At 39.8% G+C, this 26,533-nt stretch overlaps 1 protein-coding gene and 1 long non-coding RNA gene across 6 annotated transcripts in view; one reads left to right on the top strand and one right to left on the bottom strand.

Moving 5' to 3' along the window:
* Positions 1-3,380: 3,380 nt before the first annotated feature.
* On the bottom strand, positions 3,381-26,173 carry LOC146597736 (uncharacterized). 5 transcript variants are annotated; one of them, XR_014895405.1, is made up of 3 exons: positions 24,935-26,173; positions 5,652-19,771; positions 3,381-4,961 (listed from the first exon to the last, which is right to left on the bottom strand). It is a non-coding gene; the product is annotated as an uncharacterized LOC146597736 (long non-coding RNA). The 5 variants fall into 5 exon arrangements; XR_014895407.1 differs by lacking the exon at positions 3,381-4,961 and having other exon boundaries at positions 5,288-18,521; positions 19,404-19,771; XR_014895408.1 differs by lacking the exon at positions 3,381-4,961 and having other exon boundaries at positions 5,288-14,475; positions 19,404-19,771.
* A 134-nt stretch (positions 26,174-26,307) lies between these two features.
* ANP32A (acidic nuclear phosphoprotein 32 family member A) overlaps positions 26,308-26,533 on the top strand; it is a 23,986-nt gene continuing 23,760 nt past the window's right edge. The window contains exon 1 of the mRNA XM_085301497.1: positions 26,308-26,512. Coding sequence (XP_085157623.1) covers positions 26,459-26,512 — 54 coding nt within the window. The 5' untranslated portion in view covers positions 26,308-26,458. The remainder of the gene's footprint in view (positions 26,513-26,533) is intronic.

The raw sequence follows: 26,533 nt of genomic DNA, 5'->3' as shown, positions 1-26,533 counted from the left end.
AAAAAGAAAAAAAAAGTTTTTTTGTTAAGAAACAATTGGTGCAACACATAAGCAACAATGGGATCTTGATTTGATACATAGGCTTGAATTTGCTGTTTTCTTTATAATCTTCTCCTTTGAAAAAAAAAGTTGTTATGTCATGACAGCTCTGGTAAAGGAAAAATGTGAAGCTAAATTGTGAAAGAACAAAGGAGACTGTTTCTTTTTTATAGATGTATTTCTTTTATGTTTTGTAGATAGGTCCACTGCAACTTCTACAGAAATTTTTCTTTTCTGAAGTTATTATTTACTTCAGAAGACCAGATCCTCTAAAAACAAAGGGATAACGAAGGAATGATTTTCCCAATGTAGCATCTTAATAAAGATATTACACTAAAGCAGCCTATCTAGTGACTCAAGACAGTGCAAGCACTTCCAATGGAATCCCAAAGAGCCTTACTGACCTTCCAGACAACGGGACACACCTGCTTTTCCMGTGCCATACTGCCCTCCTAACCTCCCACGTACGTATTTGGAAGTGTTTACAAGTCTGCAAAGGTTTAGAAGTTTGTTTTGGGGGACTGACTTCAGTCTTAAATAATCTTTTCATTCCTACAATTTCAGAGTGAATTTGGAAATAAAGCTGGTTGCAGCTTGCCTATCTGAAACTATGTGACTTCAGAAAGTCTTACTAATCCCTCCTGAGCAATACAAAAGAGCAGYTTGGGGGAAAAAAATGTGTAAAATGAAATACAGAAGTACGATCTTATCTTCTACTTCTAGATGAAAGCGCTGTGCAAGTTTCCATCTCGGCTATTAGGTAACTTGCACAYCAGACCACCACCAGAGGAATATCAGTATGCACTCTTATAACTGCTTTTATGCCATCAATTACATCATCTATTTTATTATTTAGATCACTTTAAAATTTCCCTTCAATAAGGCTCAAAAACTAAGACGACACACCAAAGGGAAAAAGGTCAAAGACAATATTAAACCTTGAAGCTTAATATTAGCATTGTGTTACAGTAACTGCTCAACCTGAAAARCTTCAAATTATTTCCTAATTCTCTAGTTTTCTGAGATACATACAATCTAAAATAGYAAGAATCCCACAGTTAAAGCCTTCACAGTTAATCAGGAACCAAAAGCTAGAAATACAGTTGCAAACACAATTAACTACTACAAAATCAAATTTCAATTTTATACAAACAGGTATTTGTTAAATGTGTATGTAATTTTTTTTGGAAAAGAAAACAAGTGAGCTTCTGGCTTTCTCCTGTCTTTCATGAGGTTTCATAAWACCTCCACATGTATGGAATAAATGAGATTCTGTAACTTCTTCAGCTAAAATCTTATTTATAGAACAGCAACCACACAAGAAATTACATCCGGAACTGAGACCACAAAAGAAAATAAGTTCGACCTTTGATATTAAAGAACTTTCCTCACATGATCTATTCTCTAATAAGTGACGTTTTACAGAGGCTTTCATGCCGTGCTTTCAACGGCATAGAGTTTTCTAACTAATTTCATAGTTTAGATGAACAATCTTAATGACAAAAAATTAATCTGAGAAGAGGGAAAAAAATTACAGCTATTTCCCTACTCGAGCAATGGGAGAATTTGAAACCCTAAGGAACCTCACAGGGGTTACGATGGAGAAAGTATACCAATTAATTCRTTTTTGTCTGTGGAATTACCAACAAAACAAAACATCCCAGGTGTAACCCAGAAGATGGAAAGCCTCTCTGGTGACTACACCGATTCCTCATCTCTGGAGGACAGATGTAAATTGGAAAGAGAGACGAACGACCGAGGCTGTCAAGAAAAACATTGATTTCTGCTCAGCTGTCTTCTTTAAGATTTCCTCCAAGCCTCCCCAGGACAGCAGGACGGGAGCCCCTCGGGACGCGCTTTGGGGCGCGTCTCCCGCTCCTCGGCCCCGCGTGCTCTCGGGCGCCCGACGGCAGAAGCCTGAGCAACGCGTGGGATATCGCTCGTGACACGTTACTGATTGCTACGAGCRGAGTCTTCACGGAAGTTATTTTGACCAACAGAAGACCGTAACGCTATTACTGAGCAAATACTTGTAATACAGCAAAATACTTTAGCTGGAAGAAGCGAGAAGCTTTAAAATAACCTGGGAGCGCTGCTTTAGATTGTTCCTAATACACGTTTCTACCAACGTTATTTCTATGCCAATCACAGTAAATTTACAATGAGACTAAATAATATATAAATAATAAAAAAAATTATAATGGAATAATTAAAAATACATTTAACATTTTTAGTTTTGTCTTCATATTAGCTCTGTGATCCTCACCTGTGATTGGTAATTCTGTGAAATACATTTAGATAATATTCTGTGAAACCCGCGAGAAGACACGGGAAGAGCACGCCTGACGTCAGCYGGGGAGGGGAACGGCAAAGCTCGGATCTGCTCAGCGCGTGGTAGCAAGAGCCAGTAATTTAGGCCTTGCCTTTTTAACCCAGTAACTCACACGTGCATTTTCCACGCACAGAACTCAGAAAAAACACGTGCGAGCGCAACACAGTGCAAATGCAAAATCGTATCTACAAAATTCAGTCCTACCCAAGCATGAATCTTTGGGTTGAGTCYTGTGGTCTGGCATAGGAGAGCACACTGAATGTGTCCCATAAGGCCTAAATATAGCATGCATACGTTTTAGCCATACATTGAAAAAATTAAGTACATTTAAATTTTGGTGCTCTTGCAATTCTCTAATATCACATGTAATCAGAGAAACTGAAGCATTTYTAGGATGCAGAATCCAAACTTGAAACTACCGCAATCAGAATTCACTGCAATTAAGATCAAGAAATAAACTAGCTGAAGTTAGATGAAAGACTAGTCATACCTGCTTCAAGGGTAACACTGCGGCGGTGGCCTACCGTTCTCGACTAAGCCCGTGTCCTTCAGGGACGCTTCGGGGAAGCACCGCAGCCCTGAGGCACYGTTCATCGACACCACGCTTCCGCGGAGAACCGCCGAGGGATCAGAAAGCCGCCACGGCCCGTACGCAGACGGCGCGTTTCAACAAAACGCGGTGAGCGCCTGCAGAGCTTCGTGCCAGAGTACAAAGCTCAAAGGCAAGCAGTCTCAGCTCCAGCACTGCCCGCAGCCGACGTCACTTTGGAAGACAGGGAGAACGTAGCCAGAAGAGCAACCGAGACACGGCATGGTTCGAACTCATCAGCTGTGCTACAGCTGCGTGAATTCGGAGCAGACCAGCTACCAGGTAACTTCAAAGGCACGTCTCACCGCCCCGCCTGCGCTCGACGCTGCCGTGCTCCTCAGCGGCTCGGCYGCCACGTCCCCCTCGCTCGGCTCCCGGTTCCAGCCGCGGGCCGGCGCCTCGCTGCGCGCAACCAAGTTAGTTGGTTGTACTGTGATTTAATTCTAAGTATGCTAAAAGAATCAAATAAAATTGCCCATCACTAGCTACTGATTATAAAATGATTGTTCTTGTTAAAATACATCTTAGGAAACAGAAGATGAATGAGAGATGGTTACAACCTATTTTAAATTGATAATGATTTAGTGCAGCAGTAATTCAGCTATTAGTCAATATTCAGGGCAGTTTGTTAAAATCCTGAAAGAATTTTTTGCAAAAAAGTGGTAGTAACAAGAGTCTAGGATCACTTGTTTTTACCATAGCTAATAATATTCTCGTAACAAATTTTTTTGGCAAGTGATGGCTACTGAACAGTTAAATAGGATAACGTAACTGAAATATGAAGACTTATTTTCTTATTTAAATGTATATTGGATAAACACACTTCTCTCAGACTGCCTTGGAATACATTTCATTACAGGGTATGGACACAACATTAGCACCTTTCTAAGATGAATTGCATTTGGTATYTTATATTAAAAAGTTGCCACTCTCTTTACAACCTCCGCAAAGAAGCCACAACAGCCTGTAAAAATTTAATAGCATTTTTTCATCAGTTGTGGCATTATATGATGTGCAGCAGTAGAAAAGGACTGCTGCAGAAATACAAGCCACTCATGTGCACCCTTTAAAATGAGGGAATGGTACTATCAGGAAAATAAGTTGCTATTCACAACTTCCATTAAAATTTAACTATTGCAATGGGACAGAAGGCATCAAAATGATGTTCARAATAAGCTCTCTACTTGATGGATGGTCTCAGAAAGTTTGATCAAGAGGAATTAGTACATCACAGTAATGGACATTCTCTGGGCAGTGATGCTTGCAGCGGGGTATTCAGTTTGGCAGAGAAAGCAGGGCTGATGTTGCCTGAGGAAAAATGGACTACAAGCATTTATATTTAAAGAACAGTGGGAATAGAAGCAAGGAGACATTAGCAGGAACTGACAGAAAAAAAGTAAATCTGCAGATACAGAAAAAGATATAATCTACCCTGAAACCTGGCTGCGCAGACACAGTGRCTAAATGCTATTTCTTGCACTATGGAGCTATTTCTAGGCTGTGAAAGAAATCCTCTAGAGGGAGTCAGAAAATTGTTTAAAAGATTTTTCCCTTTCAGCCTGATAATACCAAAAGTCTGAGGGATCACAAGCCATTCTACAGAGAAAAATGGTAATTAAAGAACTYCCCTTCATGGAAGGAGGAATATTTAGAGCACAGTAGAGACAAAAAGGTGCCCAAACCAAGCAAACATTTTACGCACAGAAAGGGCAGGTGCTGGTAAAGCAAACTGCAGACCACAGGGAAACCTGCCTCTCTAGAGGGCTTCAGAGACAACGTTTTCACTGTCAAAAGGTTTTTTTGGAAATAAAACCCGTGCAAGCCAAAAGGGCGGCAGGGACGAAAGACTTGCCCGACCGAGCGCTGCAGAGCAAAGCGGGGGAGCGCGAGGCGCAGCTCAGCCCGCCAAGGTCAGCGCCGTCGCCCGCAGAAACGCCAGATACGCCGTTTTAGAGCTGCCTGCCTCAGCGTTTCCAGGCTCCTGCTTCAGCCACCAGATATCTAAGTATAGTAAATATTTAATTAGAAAGAAGTATGGTCAACATAACATCACTGCTTGTTTATGGAAGCATTTTAAATGATTTTAAATTGAAAAGGGAATTTAGCCCCTCCTTAAAAATTATAGCCATAGTAAATAGCTTGGAAAAAAATGCAGTCTCTTTTTTTTCTGATAAAAGTTATGAAGAATTTCATTATAACCAGAATTTATTATCCACATTTTGACAGGACACTTTTAACCTATTGCAAAATTTATRTCTGTGATTTCACTAACACTTCTTCAGCTATTTAACTTTGTGTATGTGTGATATCCCACAAAAATCAGTGGAAACAGATGTRTGTTAAAACGGATGCATGTTTCTGTTCCAGGAGAAATACTAAATATTTCTTTCTCTCTCTCTYTTTTAATCTGAATCATGTTGAAAACTTGATATTGCAAAACTAACAAAATAGAAAACAGATGGGAAAATGAAAGTTTCATTTTAGATTCTTAAAAATGAATTTAAAACATTTTCTAAAAATGCTTTCCTTCACTTCGATGCCTATCTTTCAAAACGGAGCAGAAAGCAGACTGACGGGACCACTAGTCCGCGGCATCGCTAGGGCGGTCTCACGTTAGAGCCGGGGGCCAGGGGAGACGACTGTTACTGGCAGCACATTTGACAACAGTTGTCAAAACCCCCCTGCAAATACCCAGGCAATAACTCCTGCAATCCAGCGCTGCACCCACACAGAAGGAAACTCTTCAGAATAGCTGCGACCAAACAGCAGTTCCCTACCTGGCTGACAGAGTTGTTSCAAATGCGGCACCTGGCTGGAAATACTGAAAAAAGAACCACTCCAAAACATTGAAAATAACAGTAATATCAGAAGTTTGGAAGTCAAAGAAAACCTTTTAGTTTGTCAAACAAAAATGAAAACAAAACATGGTTTCAATTTTTGAAGATTTTATATTTTTCCCCAAACTTTACTGAAAAATCGACATGTTCATCTTAAAAAGCAGATTCTTTGATGGRAAATTTCTATACAAGAATATTTTGACAAGAGTAGGTCAGTTTTGTATAGAAATTATTTTTATTTTTGACATATATTATGTATTTATTTTATTCCTAAAATAAATCAGTGAGAACTTGGATCCTGGGAGGTTCTTGCCACCAGAAAAACAAGTGGAGTAAATATGGTATCCTCTCCAGAAAAAAGATTTTGAAATTTTTACTGCTTTCCTCCAGCAGTAAGAAGTCTCTGAATTGAGAGAAGAGAGTTGGCAGTTCGGCTCTGGCCTTCCTATCCTTCGGTTCAGTTAAAATACAGCTAATTTTTAAAGGAATGTAAGGACATCCCTTTAACCCAGGTATCATTCTGGAGAAGAACCGGGTTCGATACCACCAGGCGCCTCTCAGGAAGCRGAGGGCTTCCCGGGCTGCTCCAGGGACTAGGTGGCAGCACTTACGCAGGTTTTAGAGCTGAAGAACAAATCCAGAAGGCTAATTCGGATGTGTAATGCTGAGTGCGCCCCGGCAGGGCTGCTGCGGGCAGGTTTCATGTGCTGATAGAGGCAAGCGTAGGGACCAGCCTATTGCAATAGGTGTCGCATCCTCTTCCCCTCCTCTAAGCACCCAGGGAACTCACTAATAAGGCACAGCTCTGTTCCCTCTATCGGTTATGCATCTGCTCACGAAGCACTGCATGAAATACTCGCCTCCAAAAGCGCACGCTTCTTGTACTGTTCGAGAGAGGAATCTGATTCAGAGAAAACTCTCCCAAAACAACCCATACATCTCTCCATTGCTTTTTCACTTTTACCTGGGGAATGCTCAGCTACTAAAAGTGACCAGCAAGACGTAAGAATGGTCAAGTTCTTCTCCAAGACACCTCCGCGSAGACGCCTCCACTGCCAGCGCAGCGCAGGCTGGGAGGAGCAGGCTAGAGCTCTGCCTGCAAAGCCTTAGTCAAGAGCACATTCAAATGAACCCATCAGAGATCTCATATGTAAACTAAGAATCTGAGATAAGAGAAACTCAGACACAGCGTTAATTCCAGCAAACACGTTCAGGCCTCAAACCCTAGCAATTTGCCTATACTTTAAATTTCTTGCAGGTCAGCTTGCTATTTTGTGTTAGGAAGTATTCTGCATCAACAAACAATTTGTTAGGAAACAACTGGTATTTAGAAGCTCTCAGGAAACRAGTTTACTGAGACACAGAGGGAGTTTACCAGCAGTCACCCCCAATAGTTGCTGCACCTCTGCCAAATTCTCCACTGTATGTTTGACCTAATAATTAGAATTACTTTTCTCTTCTCTGTCCTTGCTATTTGATTACGTTGGTGATAAGGCTGCTACTGTCTCTAAACTCCTGGCCTGACCAAAGGAAGAGGTACAAAACACACACTCTCWGAGCTTGCTTCGACCAAAACAGAGGTAAGAAGTGGAGGAACGGAGGGAAGGCTCCATAAAGCGCAACAGAAGAGAGGACAGAAATGGTCAGTACCTAGCAGGGCTGAAAGAGATGCAAGACTTTCCTGAATACCATGTTTGTTCTGCACTCAGGAAGCATGCTATAGTTTCTATGCATCCTGGGGCCCTTTTCCTCTCAGAAAGAGGACTTTGTGTGTTCCTGGAGTTAGGAACCCTGCCAGTCTACTAACAGTGGTTGGACAGCCTGTGCAGAACGCTGGATGAGATACCCCCTCTTGTAAATGAGCTTTAAGACCTATCGTGGAAAGCAAAAGGCCAGGAACACGGGTCTCAGCAGCAACCCTTGTGCAATTCAGGAACTTCACTGAAAGCAAACCAACAAACCCTCAAACTATTCTCAAGTTCCTGTGCATTACTCAGGCAAAAATAACTCAAGAAGGGGAACAAACACCTTCTGGTCAGCAGTGCTGGGACCACTATAAAGAGCTCTAGTGATTCATCTGCCAGTACCAAACTGGCTAGCTATGGACTTGCAGCTGGAGGGGAGGCAGTAGTAAATATATGTAAATGTTGCGAAGCCACAAAGCAAGATCTGCACAGATTTCTGCAAAAGACATTCTTGAGAACCTGAATTTCTTTTACCATTGCTYATCTTCAGCACTGTCATGTCCTACAGACCGTTTTGTCCCCAAGCTAGCATTCATCGCATGAATTTTCTCAAACAAAAGATCACAAAAACACATACTTCACATCAGCCTCTTTTCTCAGGTGTCACAGGGTGAGAACCTATTGCCTAACTCTACATAAGCCTGCAGCAGTCTGCTTGAACTTACCAGTGTTAGGAAGGCAGTGTAGACTCGCATTTCTTTCTCACTGTTTACTAYGACTTGCCTCTACCTTGCAAAAATCGTAAAACCTGATAGCATGAAAAACGAGRCATTGCAGGGACTGTTGTTCAGTTTGACTTCAAGCCCCAGATTTCAATCCCCCCTCCCCTCAGACAACCTGTACAATAYGAATCACCGTAATCATCACATCACACATACCACCACCACAGTGAACCATGAGATGGTTCACCAGAATGATGAGCTTTTGTTTCAAAATGACATTAGGCTGATGTGGCTATACCATCACCTAAAAATAGCTTAATCATAAGGTATCTCATCTATGTACCACAGACACTCTGCTCTCAATAATGCTGAGAATTAATCCAAACACTGAGACCTGTAATAAATGTGAAATGTGGATGTACTCTAGAAACTTCTGAATGGAGCTTCAGATGCATGATACTTTCAAGAATAAGGCCCTTAAATATCTTGAAGTCTTTGGACAGCACAAACGGCCTATAGGAACAGAGAACTGGCATGCAAAGCTAAAGGGAGTTGGTCTGCTCAGACAGAAAAAAACATTTCAAATCCATTTATTTGGGGGGAAAAATTAGTTTTTTTTAAAAGGCTGTGAATCCTCCTTTTGTTTTTAGGGTATATAAAGGAAGTGTAACAAGGTACATTTTTTCATTTAATGTTCTTTAAAAACATTTCTGTCCTGCCTGCTCAGATCTTACTTCAGACCCCAAGCTTTCCTCTCCCATGGGGTACACGCARTGAGAATCAGAAAGAGACGGTAGTAAAATTTGGTCTGCAAAGGAAATTGTTTTACTGTATGTGGTTTTAAATTAAATGGGATCTATTTGTGTTTATTAACAGAAATACTTTGGGGGAAGCAGCGCTGGCTGAGACTTCAAATCCTTGCCCCTTCAAGTAACAGCTTGCAAAACTCATAGCCCCTACTCCTGGGTTATCCATGGTCTCCCACAGTAAAAATTAGTCATATTTCTGGAAAAATAATGAAGATTTCTTTTACATCTTGTTTTTCAGGCGTCATAGAAAATATTAATAAAATAAAATAAAACATTACAAACCACTTCTTCCCATTCTGTTACAGGTCACAAACAGGAACAGCAGCTTTCTGAGAAATATTCACAGAAATGATAGATCACAAAGGAATGAGAAGGAAAAAGACTTTAAAAGGAATTAAGAATTATTCTAGAAGTTTTCTACTTACATATTTTCCCACAAGTCATCCCCCTCCTTAAAAAAAAAAAAAAAGTTATGGTCTGCATCTTAACCAACTTTAGCACTACTAAATAGTCAAAGAATTAGCTTTGGATCCATGTGTATATTTAAAACACCTGAAGAAAAATTAGGCAAATAGCAGCTTTTTATTCAGAAGCCTCACTCAATTTTAATAGTAGAACAGTGCCATTTCCTTCCAGTCCCACCTGTTTTCCTAGGATCTCCACCCCATTAAACTTGCTTGGCAAGATAMTGTACAACAACATGTTTCCCCAGTGAAAGACAAGCTAAAAAATCACTTCATCATCAGAACATTCATTGGCAGGATGTTCCTGAGAGTATTTCACAGCCTACAGAGGAGTCTAAGAGCTGATTAATGCTTCCATGAGTATTACATGCACCTGATCTGTACTTGTGTCCCTTTCTGGGGACATGAGGCCACAAGTCACATCTGGAGATATCTTAATGCTCATCACTCAGATAGCTCATTCACTCTGTTCCTTCYTTTCACTCTTATTTGAGTGCTACGGCTAGTTACTCATCATTCTTAAATCCTTATACTTCTAGAGTCTGCCAATGATCAGTATCAGTGGAATGCTACACTTCGTACAAGGTGATTATAAACCATATCACATTTCCTAACAATAACATCATGAAATAGTCAACTCAATTATTCCTGCTCAGAAACAATGCACTTTCAAATCACACAGCACTGGTAAAAAGAAACTTCAATACAAAAAAAAACTTAGGAACATATTTATGTAAAATAAAATTAATGGTATAGTTTATAAACAGTTGGAATGGGGGGGGACCAGAATTCATAGCATACGAATCCCACCTGGTCCCAACTTGTACACACTAATAATTTTAGCTTAATCACTTAAATTTCTTAAGATCATGAATAGCTAGCAACACTTATCCAGTGTTCCGTGCCCAATTTCCCTAAGAAAAAGACAAAATAACATCTGCTYTGGGTTATATGTTTACTAAATGCATGACAGATTAACAAACCCAGTTTCTGGAAATTCAGAGATGGAGAATTCCAAAGCCAGAAACATAAGATAAGATTCTGGAAACAGCAGTGGATATGACCAGAAAAATAGTAACGCTAACAAAGCACTGCTGTAATGCTTTTTTTCCCTCAGCAACAAGCTAAATCACTTTAATAACACAAATGACATTCATCAGAGAGCCATAGTCACCTGTACGAAGAAAAGACTATTTTGACATTGTGTTTGAATATCTGTCTGTCTGTTAGGTAATGGTTTAATTTCATTGCTAAGTTACAGGCACACTGACAGTCAAGTCACATATACTTACCTTGAAGCAAGAGTAAATAGGGAGCATGGTGGAACTTTGTAGCTGTTGTTACACATTTTCATTCTCCTATCCTGAAAAAAGAGGCTAAAATATATATTCACTRCCAATGATGAATAAGTAAAAAGCAGTTATGGTTATCACTACATCAAAAAACGCCTCATAAAATAASCTAGTGCTAGATTAAACCAGAGGCAGTGCTATCCATTAACTTCACCAGATAAGCAACTAGCTTCTACTCCACTATTTGCCATTACAGGGTATTCTCTACAATTTCAGCTATGAAATAAATGGACTGTCAGAACAACAGGTAGCTGATTCTGCCTCCCTTGTTTGCACCCTTTCCAGTGTTTATCTCACAACAGCACCACGTGTTTGCCCAGTCTCAAGGTCTGATTACAGTGAATTGTCACTTGAGGAGAGCAGGCAGGGAGAAGAGCAAGTCAGGCTGCACCTCCACTTACAGCCTCTTTGGAGCACAGCAGCATGCTTTCCTGGGTCTGAATTCTTGCAACTGTATCCTGGTTGTTTAAYTCTCTCTGCTTAGAAAGTAGAGGAGTCTCTTCTTATTGGTATATGAGGKTCTGAATGGGGATGGCCTTGTTAATTCACAGCTTGAAGTTTCTCCAAAACATTACTTTGCTCACTGACCTTCACCTACTCATGAATCTACTGCATCTGAACGTGAGAGGGCCAAGCTTTGGCCATGGCAATCCCAGGAATATGCACCCTTCTTCTCCTGTCTCATCTCCCCCTCAGGAAGGCTCTTTCCAGTTCTCCTTTTGTAATGATACRGAAATCTGCAGTTTCTGGTCTCCTGTTGAAGTGATGGTATCTGTCAGTATGCAAACTTGGACTTACTTTCCCTCATCCTCCTCTTGTSTTTTGGTCTCCACATAGGATGGAAATCCATAAAAGATGCTGGCACTGGCTAGCAACAGAAGACTATTGACTTTCATATCACCCCCCTGAAAGGAACCAAGTTGGACACTAAACCACAACTCTTTTAAGAGCTGATTTGTCAAAAGGAGCTTACCTTGAAAACCAGTGGCATCTTGCAGGGATCTGAGACAGCAGATGATCAAAGAATCACCAGAGAGGAACTGAAGTTACAGAAGGGCAGGAACAATTCATTTAACCGCTCTGAACTGAGGGGGACTTGCCTGTATCAAGACCTCAAYGAAACATGAGGAATCTGACTTACCTGAACACAGAGGGATTGCCAAAGACATTAAAGGAGACAGCAAGACTAAGGATATCATGAGTCTTTCTTCCCTAATTCCATCACTTTATCCCTCAGTTAAAAACAATGGTGTGCCTAAAGCCTTGCTCTGTGTATGTGATCATATTGCTTCAGTTCCTCCTAAAATCTGCGCTGTAAATCTGAGGGTTCCCACCTTCAGCTGCAGGGAGATTCTGCTGAAACAGGCAGCTGGACTGTGARCTCGGGCGAGCACGATTGACACAGATCACAGCCTAAAAATACATGTGCATCTAATCAAGACTTAAGCAGAGTGACTAAACTTTTTTTTTTAAGCTTCCAAAGCTTAACACACAAGACGACTCAGTAAAAGGTCCTACTGACAGAAATCTAAATAATCCCCCCTCCCCAAAAAAAACATTATTCATCTATAATTCTGTGCTCCTTCCTCTGCTCACTCATCATGAGTGTCTGTAGCTTAGATGTTTCTGGATAGTAAGACATTCCATCACAAGTTCACTTTACAGTCATGGAGCAAAGAGCCCTTTGCAGAAAAATTGTTATTCAATTATCTCCTTTTTTAAAAAAWTCATTCCCTAGTCCTAGCTTTCACTCCCCACATGTGCTTCCTTCTCATCAGAGATGCTGAGCAAAGTACTGTGAGTATTTACAGAAGGAAGGTGGAAATTYAGAACAATCTGAAGATTAGATCAAGGGGAAATGTTTTGCTGGTGACTGTGAAAACCCAACTTAATTGGTGACCTGCTGTCTTAATTTTAGAGGGAAAAGAAGCCACTTTCAGTATTCTCCCCTAGCTAGAAATATATCAAAATTTATTTTTTTACCTCACAAAATAAAAAACAAAGGTTATTTACAATCATGACAATAAATAATACTTTCCTTGTACTAGGATTTTTCCTGCTACTGGTATTTACCTTCAGTAACCTGTATGCAGAAATAGCATATGTGACCATATGTGTTTGCATGTTTTGAAAGTTCACAAACATACTAATTAATAAAAAATGCTCAGATTAATTGACTTCTTATTTGTATAATCACTTATCATAAACTTGTACATAAAGTGTAAAAGGGGTGCAATAAAACAAGTACAGGTTATCTGCATACACAAAAGCAGAATTTGTATGGACAATCACTGCAGATGAGCACATACAGAAYCACAGAATGGTTGAGCTTGGCAGGGACCTCTGGAGATGATCTAGTCCAACGCCCCTGTTCAAGCACGGTCACCTAGAGCACGTTAGACAGGATTGCATCCAGGTGGGTTTTGAGCATCTCCAGAGAAGGARACTCTACCACCTCTCTAGGCAACCAGTGTTCTGCCACTCTCAGAGTAAAAGTTTTTCCTCAGGTTCAGACAGAGCTTTCCAAGTTTCAGTTTGTGCCTGTTGCCTCTTGTCCTCTAACTGGGCACCGCTGAGAAGAGTCARGCCCCATCTTCTTTATGCCTTCCCTTCAGATACTTGTACATGTTGATAAGATCCCCCCCGAATCTGGGTAGGAAGGAGACTTGTGTTTTGAGCTTCCTTCAGAGCACATACAGAATGCTGAGATGCTTGTACAGTTATCATCTAAAAAGCTTGACCCTGCTATGAATGACAGTACAAAAGAAAGCTAAACCATCTAAACCTTCCCCACCCCACCCCGCCTCGAGCATTGCAAGTTCAATAGYGTTTTGCACATCTGATTAAGCAGCCAATCTGCTGCCAGGTAAGCAAAGAATTTGTGATCCTGTTTGTACAACGCYGAATTCCAGCACACAAGAGGGCAAGTTGTGAATATTCTGTGGAGCCAATTTGATTAAATCTGTTATTTTTGTAATAGCATTTCTGTATAGAAAAAGTGTTTCCATTTACCCAGTCCTAAATTTAGCTTAAACAGAAATAGGAATAGATGCTCTGTATGAGGAAAAACCAAGTCATACTTGTGTGCATGTGTATACAAGTGTGTGTATAAAATAAACATTATATAGACATAATTATGTTTATAATCATATGTAYAGATATATATGCACACATACACCAAGATATAGGGCCTAACCAGCCAGTTTCATTTCAAAGTTTATGTTTGGGAAATGAAAAATCCTTTTAAAATATTCAATATTTAAATAGTTATCAGTCAGTCCTGGGCTTTTCATTTTAAATATGACAAAAGCAAATAACATTTTTTATTTTCCAATATCCAGAACAGTAGTACTGCACTCAATACAGATAATGATTAACAACAAGAAATCTTCCCCTCTTCCCTCTTTTTCTTTTCAGATCTTTTCTGTCTACGCTGTCATTTTTTAGTTTGAAAACCCTTGTGAGATTTGCTGTGTCCAGTCTTGGCACAGTTTTCTCCTCACCCATCACAGCATCCTTAGATGTTGTGGGCGTGAAGGATGGATTTTAGCCTCTTGACCYGCAGACTTCAAAGTACCATTCTGACATACTTGTGTTTCTTTGTATTGTCTCTAAGGTTCAAGACTCAGCAATGAAACCTAGATTCCTGGTATTATAAGTGAGATCAAGGTTGAAATAGATCAGAAAAGCAAGTTCAATCATAATTATTCTTATTAGCAAGAATTAAAGGACTGAGTCCAGTGAAGAACAATGAAAATTATTCTTGTAATGGATTTCATGGAAGATGTAGGAGCTTCACTTGACGTTCACAAAAATTAAAGCTAAAAAGGGATAAAATTCCTCCCTCTACATACCCAAGGGATAAGTATCAGAGAAGCAGTGCTATTTAACCTAACAGACAATGTTAGTGCAAGGATATATCCAAACCAGCATGAAAAGATTAGATGGCTTCTAACCACCAGAGGTTTATGAACAGCCTCAGGATCTTTTCCACTTCTGTGTTTCTAGTTCAAGTCAGAGCTGCAAGCTCCTTGCTGATCTGACTTCTGATCACAATTCCCTCTAAGAAAAGTTTTGCACTGACATATTGGACTATCCAGAGACCCTTGTTTGGAAAAAACCACTGCAACTACTTTCTATTACTGCTACTTCAACCACACAAATACTGGACTACAAGAATGAGCTAAGTGGCAGTGATGAGGAAYAGACTCTACTGGCTGTTAAGAAATTACAAGGTGAGCATGAGTCAACAGTAACACATGGGAGTGAAAGACAAATATAATCTCAGGTCTCAGCTGGTGTACAGCACTCAGCTTTGGAGTGCTATCCCTTAAGAAAGGGTCGGATCAAATACAGACAATCTACAGAAAAACAGTAAGGATGATCAGACATTTAGAAAACAAATTACAGGGAAAAATTGAAGAAACAGAGGTGGTTTGCCTGACAAAAAGACCACAAAGTCGTTAAGCATTTTAAACAAAATGTAAAAAGAAAAAAGTGGWTTTTTACTTTTAATAACAGCTTATTTCTATTCATGGCCCATACCAGAAGAAATGGGCTCTACATTGCAGCAAGCAAGATTCAGGTTAAACATTATAAGCAGCAAGGACAGCAAAATAGTTGAACAAATTATTGGGGAGCAGAAACTCCAATACCAGATACCTCTGAAAACAGCCCATACATCTCTTAGGAAGAACAGAAGTGCAGCTAACCCTGCCTTACAGGGAAGTACAGACCAAATGACCTTCCATACCTATGATTCAGTGTTTGATTACTTCATATTCTACCATAAGGCCTAGCCACTGACTCATGCCAAATCCTGGGATAGGATAAACATAAATGACAACAGTAGAATTGACAGACAGGGAGGCCCAAATAAACAGGAAGACAGCATTGATGGTCCCAAAGGCATGACAGCAAATAACTGAGGACTTATAGTCATTACATAAAAGTAGTAGGAGGGGATGTTTATGGGGAATTCCTCCTTGTTTGAAAYGCAACAGATGTGCCAGCCTTCATCGTCTATTATACCAAGCAAAAGTGGTGGCTGACTCTAAAGGGAGTAAAGTGAGGCAGTAAGAAATAAGGCTGTGCAGGATCTGAGGTAAGGAGAAATACTTCCTATTCAAAGCATGAGACCAGAGCACAAAAAAAAGGGGGGGGGGGGAATGAAATAACAAACCACTATCTTGCACAATGCCCTCTGCAGCATTGCTGTTTATGGATGTGACACATGATGACATTTGTCAAGCCTACAAAAAAGTATATTCAAACGAGTGACTAACTAGATGGTGAGATCTGTTTTACATGTATGGATAGCTAAAGGTGTCATTTCTAAGATCTCATGTAGCAAGAAAATGGAAGTCTAGCCAATGCTACTTAAGAATAGAGAGAAGCTCGTTTCAAAGATGACGCCCAATTTGAATTTACACAGTAAGCAAATAAGGTTGCTTTATCTGCTGCGACCCAGATATCACTGATCAGGAGGACTGGCAGAAGATAGGGATCTCTGATTTAACTGTGCAATGCATAAGTCCATGCCTAATTTCCATAGACAATGTCAGAAAAACAACATGAGATTTTAAATTTGGGCAGAAAACAGAACTAGGTAGCAACTGAACTACTGGTTTGACCATTAGGTTTGTGCTTACGCAAAATGAGGAACAGAGGAAGCAAGAACAAGACTTTTTTTTGATTATCTACAGAAAACCAAAAGAGGGACAAAAATGACATGGTGAAGAAGCATCCAGGAATGTGAGAAAAGAACTGGTGGCAATCACAGATGCCATGGGAAAACAGAAGTCACAAAGAGCATGACTGCTAGTGGCAAAAGCAAGATGATTGAACCAATTTCTTTTTCTAACTAGTGAAGACTCTTGATCCTCTTATTAGAGRATACAAACATATTTATTTTGGCTTTCCATCTCATTGTATATTATAGGCTGAGAAGTGTAAGTAGATGTAAGAAAAGAAAATATCATAACAAGTTTCAAAATAATGAAAATTGTTTTTGACTTGAACATCACTACAGTTGAGCCATGAATTACAATTTTCTTATCTCAAATGATTTATTGGGAAAATCATCTATCTCAGAACAGAATGGATAACTGAGCCATGTACTAAATTTAGTGGCATGTTACTTGTTAACCCCAAATATTCACCATAAAAACACTTGTCTTCCAGTGGACTGTTTTCACCTGCAATTTTATAAAAGGCTGAGGTACCACATGAATCTCAGTTAAATAAGGTTCATACCAATAAACTTGAAAACACATTGCATCTTTCTAGAGGGCAAGAAACAAGCCAGTCATATCATCATTTATACATTCCTAGACAATTAAAGCAAAATCTTTTGTTCAGATCGCAGAACTCAGCTGTGTCAGTAGAACTGCTCTGATTGAAGTAATTTAGTTTCAATTACAAAACTGTTCAAGAACAGATTTGAGTATGATACTCAAGAGATTGAAGACTTCCTTTACAAATGGAAATGTATATTTGGGGGGTGGAGGGGTAACAAACTGGCTATTACCCAGGAAACAACAAACGTGTAATAAAATTCTGTATACTGTAAAGGCCTCCCTTTACTAGCGTGGTATATGAAACACTTCCTGTGTTCAAACCCTCCTACCATGAAAAGGTAAGTAGTAATTCTCACTCTGCAGTCAACTAAATTAAAACTGATTTTTATCAAAGTCCTGTTTCATCCCCAAAACTACTTTTGTGTTTGTAGACACAAAATGCATATGAACTACAGCTTTATAGGACACAGAGTGCACAGGCTACTTGTAGAACTCCCACTTCTGCTACCAAGGAAGTCCATAACCACCTAGGAGGGAAAACAACAGGATGCAAACTCAGGAGAATCAGGATTCTCAGATGTTTCCAAAACTTATCTTTTAACTAACTGGCAGGACAGATCTCATGTCTGATGTCTACCAGTAGCCGCCACATAAACTAGCAGATTGTTCTTTATCCTCACTGTAGAAGTTGAAATTTAAGTGGCATATGAGCCAAAACCAAAACACTTATGAAGCCAATGGTAACAATTCCATTAACTATAGTAGAAGCCAGGCTACTGCATCCAGTACATGTTATTCTCCTTTTTAGCACCAGTTCATTATTCCAATATATCACCTCCTCATTAAAAGTATTAATGGTGCAGATACACAAGCATCTTTCTTTGCAAGGTTCTAAAAAGTCCTTTCTACTTTATCTTTACAAGTAGCTTGTTTTTGATAATAACTTCTAGGTTACAGATTTTACTTTCTTTATTCAAAGACAGAATAAAGTGGGAAAAAAGTATCTGCACACTCAGCACAAATCAAAACTTCAATTTGTTAAATTGTTTTTTCATTTTCATCCTGTATGTCTTAAAAGTAGCCASATTTATTTTCATAACTGAGCATAAAAAGGATAGAAGAGACATAGTATACTTGCAGATTAGCCTGCACATTTAAAAAGCATCAAGTATTTTGGGATGGATAGCAGGGGTAACTTAACAGTTGGCTAGGATTAAGTTCTAATCTATCTTTGTTTCCCACAAGATGCATTTATCATTTACTCCWCCTCAACTTACTCATCTACAAAATGGCTGCAAATCTTACTCCTAGTACGTGTATCTCATGGAGTGTTCTTCATGGTTAACATGGTTATTGGCTGGATCTGTCACTGGCTCAACAAGTTCTTCGATCACTAGAAATATTACAAAACACCTTTTCAGAGAGCTGGCTAAAACAGAAGTTTCATATCCTCTGGTCACCTGTAACTGACCTTAAAGTTTAACAATGGAAAAATTTAGTTATGCAACTAGGCATGAGAGTGGTGGATGTACAATAAACAAAGCCTTTGCATTAGGAAAAAGTCACAAAGAAAAGCAGAGAAACTAAGCGACTTAAAAATTATTATTTCTTAACCTGCTTTGGAGACTGTAAAGCGCTACTTGTTGAGGAAAAGAAAGTCTCAGAGATGAGCTGATCACTTCTTAGACTAGCTGAAATTGTACTTCTCATTTTTAAAACTATTTTTGTTTATAGGTTTTAAAAAAGGATTACTTTAAAAAATAAGCCGTTCCCTCCATATTTGAAAAAGGTCAGAAGACGGCATGGAAAAAGGATTAAGCTATCCTTTTCAGGCTTGGGGTCTTTTTAACTGTAAAGGGCGGGGGGGAAGACGCACCCACCCACCCACACACACCAACATGCGGTAAAATACATTTTGTACAGAATCTTATTTTTGAAAATGCCATCTAAAAAAGATGCATTAAAATGCCACTCTCCTCCTCATATTCCATTCAGGCCCTTGCCTGTGTTACCAGAGCCAAGTCAATATACCTTCCATCTGCATGGAGGCTGTTCTCTGTTTGAACACACRCACACAGCGGAACCAACACCAAAGCTAATAGCCAGATTGTTTCAAGTAACCAGCACTCATTTTTTGAGGACAAACTGACAAACACCTTGTGTATTTTCTTTGTTACAGCTATCTTCCACAAAAAGGTCACTTTATTGGGGCTGAGCCCCAATACATACATATGTATGTCAGACATGAAAACTACAGATGAGCTAAATGACTTACCATCATTCTGTCTGCAGTCAAGAAGTGTTTGGAGGAGTACAGGGAGWCTTTTTGCTCTATAGTACCGCTCAGTTCTGGAGCTTTACTGTAAGATCGATTTTCTGCTTGAATTTAAGTCTGAAAGAATTGTACTATAGCAATCAACAGGGGAAACAAGTCAGGAATGTTTACAGACTATTTTCACAAAATAAGTAACAATCTTGTGATAACTTGGTATACAAGAACTTTTGACTTCTATTTACCTCTCTCCTGAATCAAGCCATCAAAGTCTTTACTCAGGAACACCACATAAACTAAAGCAGGTCATTTCTTAAGAAACATGAGGTAGAGATGACAAGAAGTGTGTGTGTAGATGATACTCTGAGGAGCTGGGAARAAAGGCAAGTATTTACTTACATAGGGCAGAATAATTATTGCTATTGCACAGATAAAATTTTATGATTTTAAGGCAGATGTAGAGGCTAGACAATCAAATAGATCTGCTTTACCTATAAAACTCAGAATTCTAGACCCATCTTTAATGCTAGCCTGTTGTATAACTTTTGGTAATTCACTTTAAGCAGAAATTTCCAACACAGAAGATAAAGTACAAAATGAGCACTGATGATGTATATGTTAGAGAATATCAGAAAATATTTTTTCTCATTTGAACTAAAAACATGTATTAAATAAGTCTGGATCTAGCAGACTATTTCCTTTCTCCCACCCCACCTTTTTTTTTCCCAAAATCTCCTTACTCCCAAAATTCTATTTTGGAACAGCTGTGAAARCTTTTACTCAACATACTTGGAAGAAATATTAATACTTCAAAATCTGACCTACATTTTAAGGAAGTGACAAACAGAAAGCATCATCATGAAGAAAAGGCGAAAACTCCTATTTATTACAATATAGAAATAAAGGTACTACTGAAATAAAATATTATGTATTCAAAGTGTCATAATGGCGTTTATATTTAAGGTTATTTATTTTTTGCYTGAATTTATTTGCAAAATTTGACTAATCATTAGAAAAATTCAGTTCACCTGAATCTTGGCCCTTGCATTATTATTTATAGAAAACACAAAACAAAACAAAATCTTGCCATCCCCAATTCCAAAATTTTAGTGCAGCCCAACATTTAAGGAAATCCTGTGAGGCTTTGATGTCAGTTTCAAACTTAGCAGAAATAGCTCCATTCGCTTACRTGGTTTTGAAGTTGGCAAGTGGAACAAGATATTACACTTCTGCTGCTCCCATCTTTATCACTTACACTACAACCAATAGAGCATTGGACACGACAGATTTTTTTAGTACTGGCAGAAGTTACTACAGCAGCTGCACTGGTAATTACGCTGGTAACTGTGTCCTATGAATCACATTCCTCTTGAAGTCCCCTGCCCAAGAACTGTCCTCACTTTCATCTTCACTACTTAAACTGTCAGACTTGAAAGCACTCACATCTACCACAGCAAGTCTAGTACAATACGCCCTTTCCACAGTAGGTGCTTCTTATTTTGAGTGTAAGGAAGATATATGCTCTGTTCTTTTGAGGTACTCTTTTGCTGAATCAAAACCTAACCATTGTGTAAGATATAAAACCTGTAGAGTACATAACTACATTTCCTTTCTTTATTTCTTTTTTTTTCCCTTCTTCTTCTACCCCYGCCCTTGGATAGGATAGAGCCAGGTAAATATTGCTAAATGTTTTTTTAAAGTCTAGCTAAATCATAAAACTCCTTTAGCTTCAGCTACATTCACAGGCCTGGAAGACCAACAGCAGTAAGAATAGCTGAATACTCAGTTACAAAATATATAATATGTATACAAGTCTGAAACTATTCCTCTTCACTAACCACATAATTATTTCTCATTGTTTAAACTCTGTAGGGGAAACTTTATTATCATAAAGTATCACAGCCATAGGAAAAACACTCATCTGTGATGACATCAGCCTATCTTCATAATAATAAAATGATTAACGTTTCAGAAAATAAATACAAAGAAATTTGCCAATTTATATAAAGAATGACTTGGCTACCTAGAGAACATCAAAAGATAAACCTAGTGAATATTCTTAAGCATTCCTTCTGCAAAAAAGGGACAATATACAATGCATCTATTAAAAAAAAATCCTAAATGTTCCACAAGTACAACAAACAGTCTTGGCAGGAAACAGCAAACATATCTGACAACCGAAAACTAGGAAAAAACAGTGTACTGCAAAAGACTGCAGAAAACTTTAAAAAATATAGTGTACAAGTTGAGGAAGGTTTACAAATAGATATTTTCCTGTTTATCCTTATAGACCAGCGAAAAGTGTATGCAACTTCATTTCTCCCCTTTTGTTAAACATTAYGAACTCCTAGGCTTCACTGGCCTGCCTGACACTGCACAGATGAAAAGGGAGCTAGCATCCTACACTAAACTCTGGAAAAAAAGCGCAGTTTTGACACCTACCAGAAATAGTATAATTGCATGCTAAAGACAACAGGAGCACTGTTAGACTGAAAAAACAGTATGTGCGAAGAGAGTGTTGCTTTATTACCTCCTGATATACGTCTTCAACGCGGAGCGGATGAAGGACACATTCTTCTCCCAACACCACAGAGTACTAGTAATAGGCATTATGGATATGACATGAAATAAAGCAATGATGGCAAACCACTGGCACCACAGCCAAACACGGCCCTGATAGCTCTGAGTTGGCAGTGGTGACAATACTTTCACAAACAAGCTTATGCACCAGAGGAAGAAAAGTGTGCTATGGGCTATGGTTGGAAAAGGGGAGGGGAAGAAGGAGGAAAGGGGGTGGGGGGAGGGAAAGTACTGCTACTGCTAGCTCATGTAGCCCAGAGAATAACCTACGTGTACAGAAAGGTAGGAAATTGTAATAAGAAACATAGGAAGATTAGTCATTGTTATTGTAATGCTATGTTCACTTAAAAAAAATGTTTTTCATTAACACGCTGCCTTCTGTGTAGAATCCTGAAAAATGTTTTTAAAACCATGTTTACATAAATTTCACCAAAGTGTTTTTTTTTTTTTAAACATAGTATCCTCACATTACAGAGAGAGAAAAATGAGAACATGTTTTTTTCCAAGACAGCCAAGCATGATAGAAGGAAGCCTGAAACAATCAGTCATGCTGTTCCTCTGTAGTAGACTTTAAGATTTAAATAAAATAAAATTAAAATTTTGTCTCATTTTTTTCCCCTAGCTGGGTCCCTTTTTCATTGCACTTTTCATTCTCTGTGAAATGCCAGGGAGATGACAATCAAARTAGTGCAGAGTATCCTAATTCCTCCTCATATATGATTTTGCCAGTCAAAGAATATTTCTGCAGAACAGACTACAGTATATTAGTTCATTCCATATACAATTTTCTTCTTCACCTAGCACATTAAAGTAGTTCCTTCCCAGTCTGTACATTGCTTAAACAGCCTTTCTGCATTCCTTATCTGAGCTTCCTAGTTGTATATTAGTCTCTTATTTGAAATATAACTAGAAAACAGAACATTGTGACACAACTATGCCATATTTGCAAGCAATTAACGCAGAAACCAATGGGAATCATTCATAAGTCAGAATAATTACATACCAGTCCCAAATGTCAGTACTAGAAATCATATTGTTTTGAACTTGTCTAACTCCCTCAAGGGATTGATTACATCAAAAATTCTGAGCAAATAACAGCAGATAAGAACATCCCTGAATCTAAATCTGACCCTGCTGCTTGTACCTTGCTAACTGCTATTAACCTGGGATACACTTAAACAAATGAACTAGAGACAAAAGGCAGAGCACAAACATCCAAGCCTCTTAAAATGGTGCTAAGCTCCAGTGCTTATTTGCCTAAAGATTTCAGCTTTTTTTTTTTTTTTTTTAATTCTGTCTATCGCACAACCATATTGATTTTAGGACTCTCAGAGTATAAATTCATGTTGTCAGAAAACTTAGATATAGTTTTCCCCTACRCATTTTTGTTCCTTTTCCCCAGCATTCCTTGATACCCATGATTAATATCATTGTAAATTCCCCTTAATGACCAATTATCCAGCTACACTGGGGGGAGGAGGGTAAGGGCAGGGAAGAACAGCAATTTAAGAGCAGAATTTTCTCTTTCTAATTACCATATCTACATACACAAGAAATGACTGAAGATGTTACACACACACACACACAAAAGAAGGAATGCTTTGTTTTGATGCAGTAGGGACAAATAATACTCCTTTGTAGATCAGCTGATATCTTATAAGCCACAAAATCCAGTCAGGAACTCATTTCAGCAAATGTTCAGCTACCCAGTAACTTTCTGACACAAGAAATTATACTGGCTTCTAAAGTACAAACCATTTATTTAGGGTTTAGCTGACCTTCGTATAAAACTTGTCTTGATATAAGACTGCAGTATTTCACGAAATAAAAAATAAAATAAGAATAAGCACAGAACTATGTTGCAAAATACTAATTCTGGATGAAGTGACCTGAAATCACCTAACTGATCAAATCAGCAGCAACACAAAATAGCTCTTAATGCTAGATCAGAACATATCTAAAAGACAATCATATAGCAGCACATGAAACCCTAATTYAGTTCCAACAATAACTGGAGAGCTTCAAAATCTTTTAGAATGAGTATTTTTAATATTCTAAATTTTGGCCAGAATGCTGAAGTGTGATGGCCACTTCTACACGCAAACCAGCATTTACAATTCAACATCCATATAATTATTTACAGATTACTTCGAATAATGAGGAAATTGGACAAGTAWGGGAACCATGTACAAAATCAAATACTAACTGTAGCAAATCCTACACTGACAGTTTTAACTTCTTTGTACTCAAGATTTGAGAACCAGAGCATATCAACAGGAATGGAGAAAATTTTCATCTTCCAATGGGAGACTAACCATGGATAACTAAAAAATAGTTTCCCACTACTATAAGCAGAACTTTTGCTGCTTAGCCATTAAGACTCTTACGATRCAGGATTCCACACATCTTGCTAGCACAGATGTTTCCCAATTAACAATTATCTATAACAGATAGAATTGACAGCTTTATTCATGGAAATATATATATTTTTTTTTAATCAACTAAGGCTTAATTTTGCTTCATCAAGATACAAGTTTCTTCCCCTATTACAAAGGGAAGAAAATTGGATTTCTAATTTAAATGGCATAATCATATCAATCTTTTAAATTGAATTACTTTTTCTTTTATTCTAATCTAATAACTAATTCAACTGACCAAAGATTTTTTATTGTTATTTCAAGAAGGTTGAACCCACAAAAATGTTATTTAAAGCTCATTTACCACCGTGATACGTTGCTTAGATATGTAGCMTTCAGAATATTTCATTTTAGTTTTCCCAATAGTTTTCTAAGACTTCTAAAATTCCTGTAACAAGAGTAGTGTGTGCATGCATAGGGCAGAGGGGAAGTCAACATCATTAAACATTTTTTTTTTGAATAAATGTCACTCAGTACTTTGGAGAACAATATGCAACTTTATACAACTTTATATATTCAAATATAACTTGAACTTACAACTCGTTCTCACTTGGGAGGAAACGAAGAGGAACACATTTCTGTATTCTCAGAAACTTTTTTTTAATGGATGTTGGCTTAGTTAATTCTTACAGATACTTGGTTTCCTTGATAAAAGCTCTTTTCCAAAGGTCTTTGCCTGTGCCATTAAAGCCTCCAGACTAAACCTTCCTCAGTGAAGCCTCAAACCAAGGGCCACTGCTTTTTGTTCAGACCTGGAAAGAAGAATTTAATAGAGCAAAAAATAAAACTCATGTCAGAGCAAAAGTAAAACTCACGCTAATCCAGAAGCCCTAAACGCTTTGCAAACTTCRCGTTTCACAGCGATTGCACTAATTTTTGTTCTGCGAAGCCAGTGCCAGAGAACAACAAGCAAAACGACTCGTCCAAGAGCAAACATGCCACAAGACAGAAACCCAAGGGCTCCAGCAGCTAAATCACAAGAGGCCCTAAACCCGCACAAAAACATTGGCCTGTTGCAAAATACGATCCCAGCTACAAGTTGCRTTTGTTTTTACCTTAAGCGGGATCCAGCTCGACCTCTCTCCCAGCTCACAAGCACTCCCACCGAGTTGGTGCTCGCTTGTCAACTGTGCTACAGTTTGTCCACCCCCGACACGGGTAAAACAGAACGAAATAAGAAAGGGGGGAGGAAAAAAAAAAAAAGAGGGGAAAGGAAACACGCCACACGCGRAACACTCCGAGGAGCCAGGCGGTTTCCCAGCGGTTCTCGCCTTTTTGCCAGCGCTTCGAGCGACTCGCGCGGGTTTTTCCGCCCTCCAGTCCTTCCCCGACCGCGCGCCCTTCCCCTCAGCGGCCCGGGCCCTGCCCGCACTAAATTAAAATTAAAAAAAAAAGGAAAAATGGAAGGAAAAGCGGGTGCGAGGCCCGCGCTCCCGCCGCCGCCCGCCGCCCCTCAGCGGCGGCAGCCGCCCCTCCCCCCCCGCGCCTCCCTCACGGCCCCGCGCGCCATCGCGCCCGCTCCGCTCCGCGCCCGCTCCGCGCCTTTCCCGCCCCTGCCGCCTCGGCGCCCCTGCCCCGCGCCGGCCCTAGCGGCGCTGCCCGCGCCGCGCCTCGGCGCCTCCTCCCCCAGGATCCGGAAGGCGGGGGAAGCGCGGGGAGGAGGAAAGAAGGGGGGGGGCGGCGGGAGAGCGCGCCCCATCGCCGCCGCGGAGCCGCCGCCGCTCCTTCCCCAGCAGCCACCAGCACGGAATGATCCTCCGCTCCCAGCCGGGCTGTCCCCCTGGCCGGCTTCGCCGCTCTCCCATTGGCTCCCGCCGCCCTTTCTCCCGCCCCCTGGGCTCCGGCCGCCGGCTGCGGCGCGGCGGTTGGCGGCGGCGGACGTCAATCAAGCGTGAGCGCCCGCCTCCGCAGCTATCAGGTTAGTGTTCGCCGCGGCGCTGGGGCTCGGGATTCCGAGCGGAGCTGGTTGCGCCCTCACCGCGCTGGCTTTGGGGGGGTCTGCATCGGCGTCGGTGCACGAGCGGGGCCGGCGACAGCGAGCCACCTCCGCCAGCCGCGGACATGGACATGAAGAAAAGGATCCACTTAGAGCTGCGGAACAGGACGCCCTCAGATGTAAGCAATGCAAAAAAAAAA

The sequence above is a fragment of the Rhea americana genome, unplaced genomic scaffold, assembly GCF_003343005.1.
Source record: "Rhea americana isolate MKP2758 unplaced genomic scaffold, rheAme1 scaffold_178, whole genome shotgun sequence".
Lineage (NCBI taxonomy): Eukaryota > Metazoa > Chordata > Aves > Rheiformes > Rheidae > Rhea > Rhea americana.
This window is presented reverse-complemented; position numbering and strand designations above follow the sequence as displayed.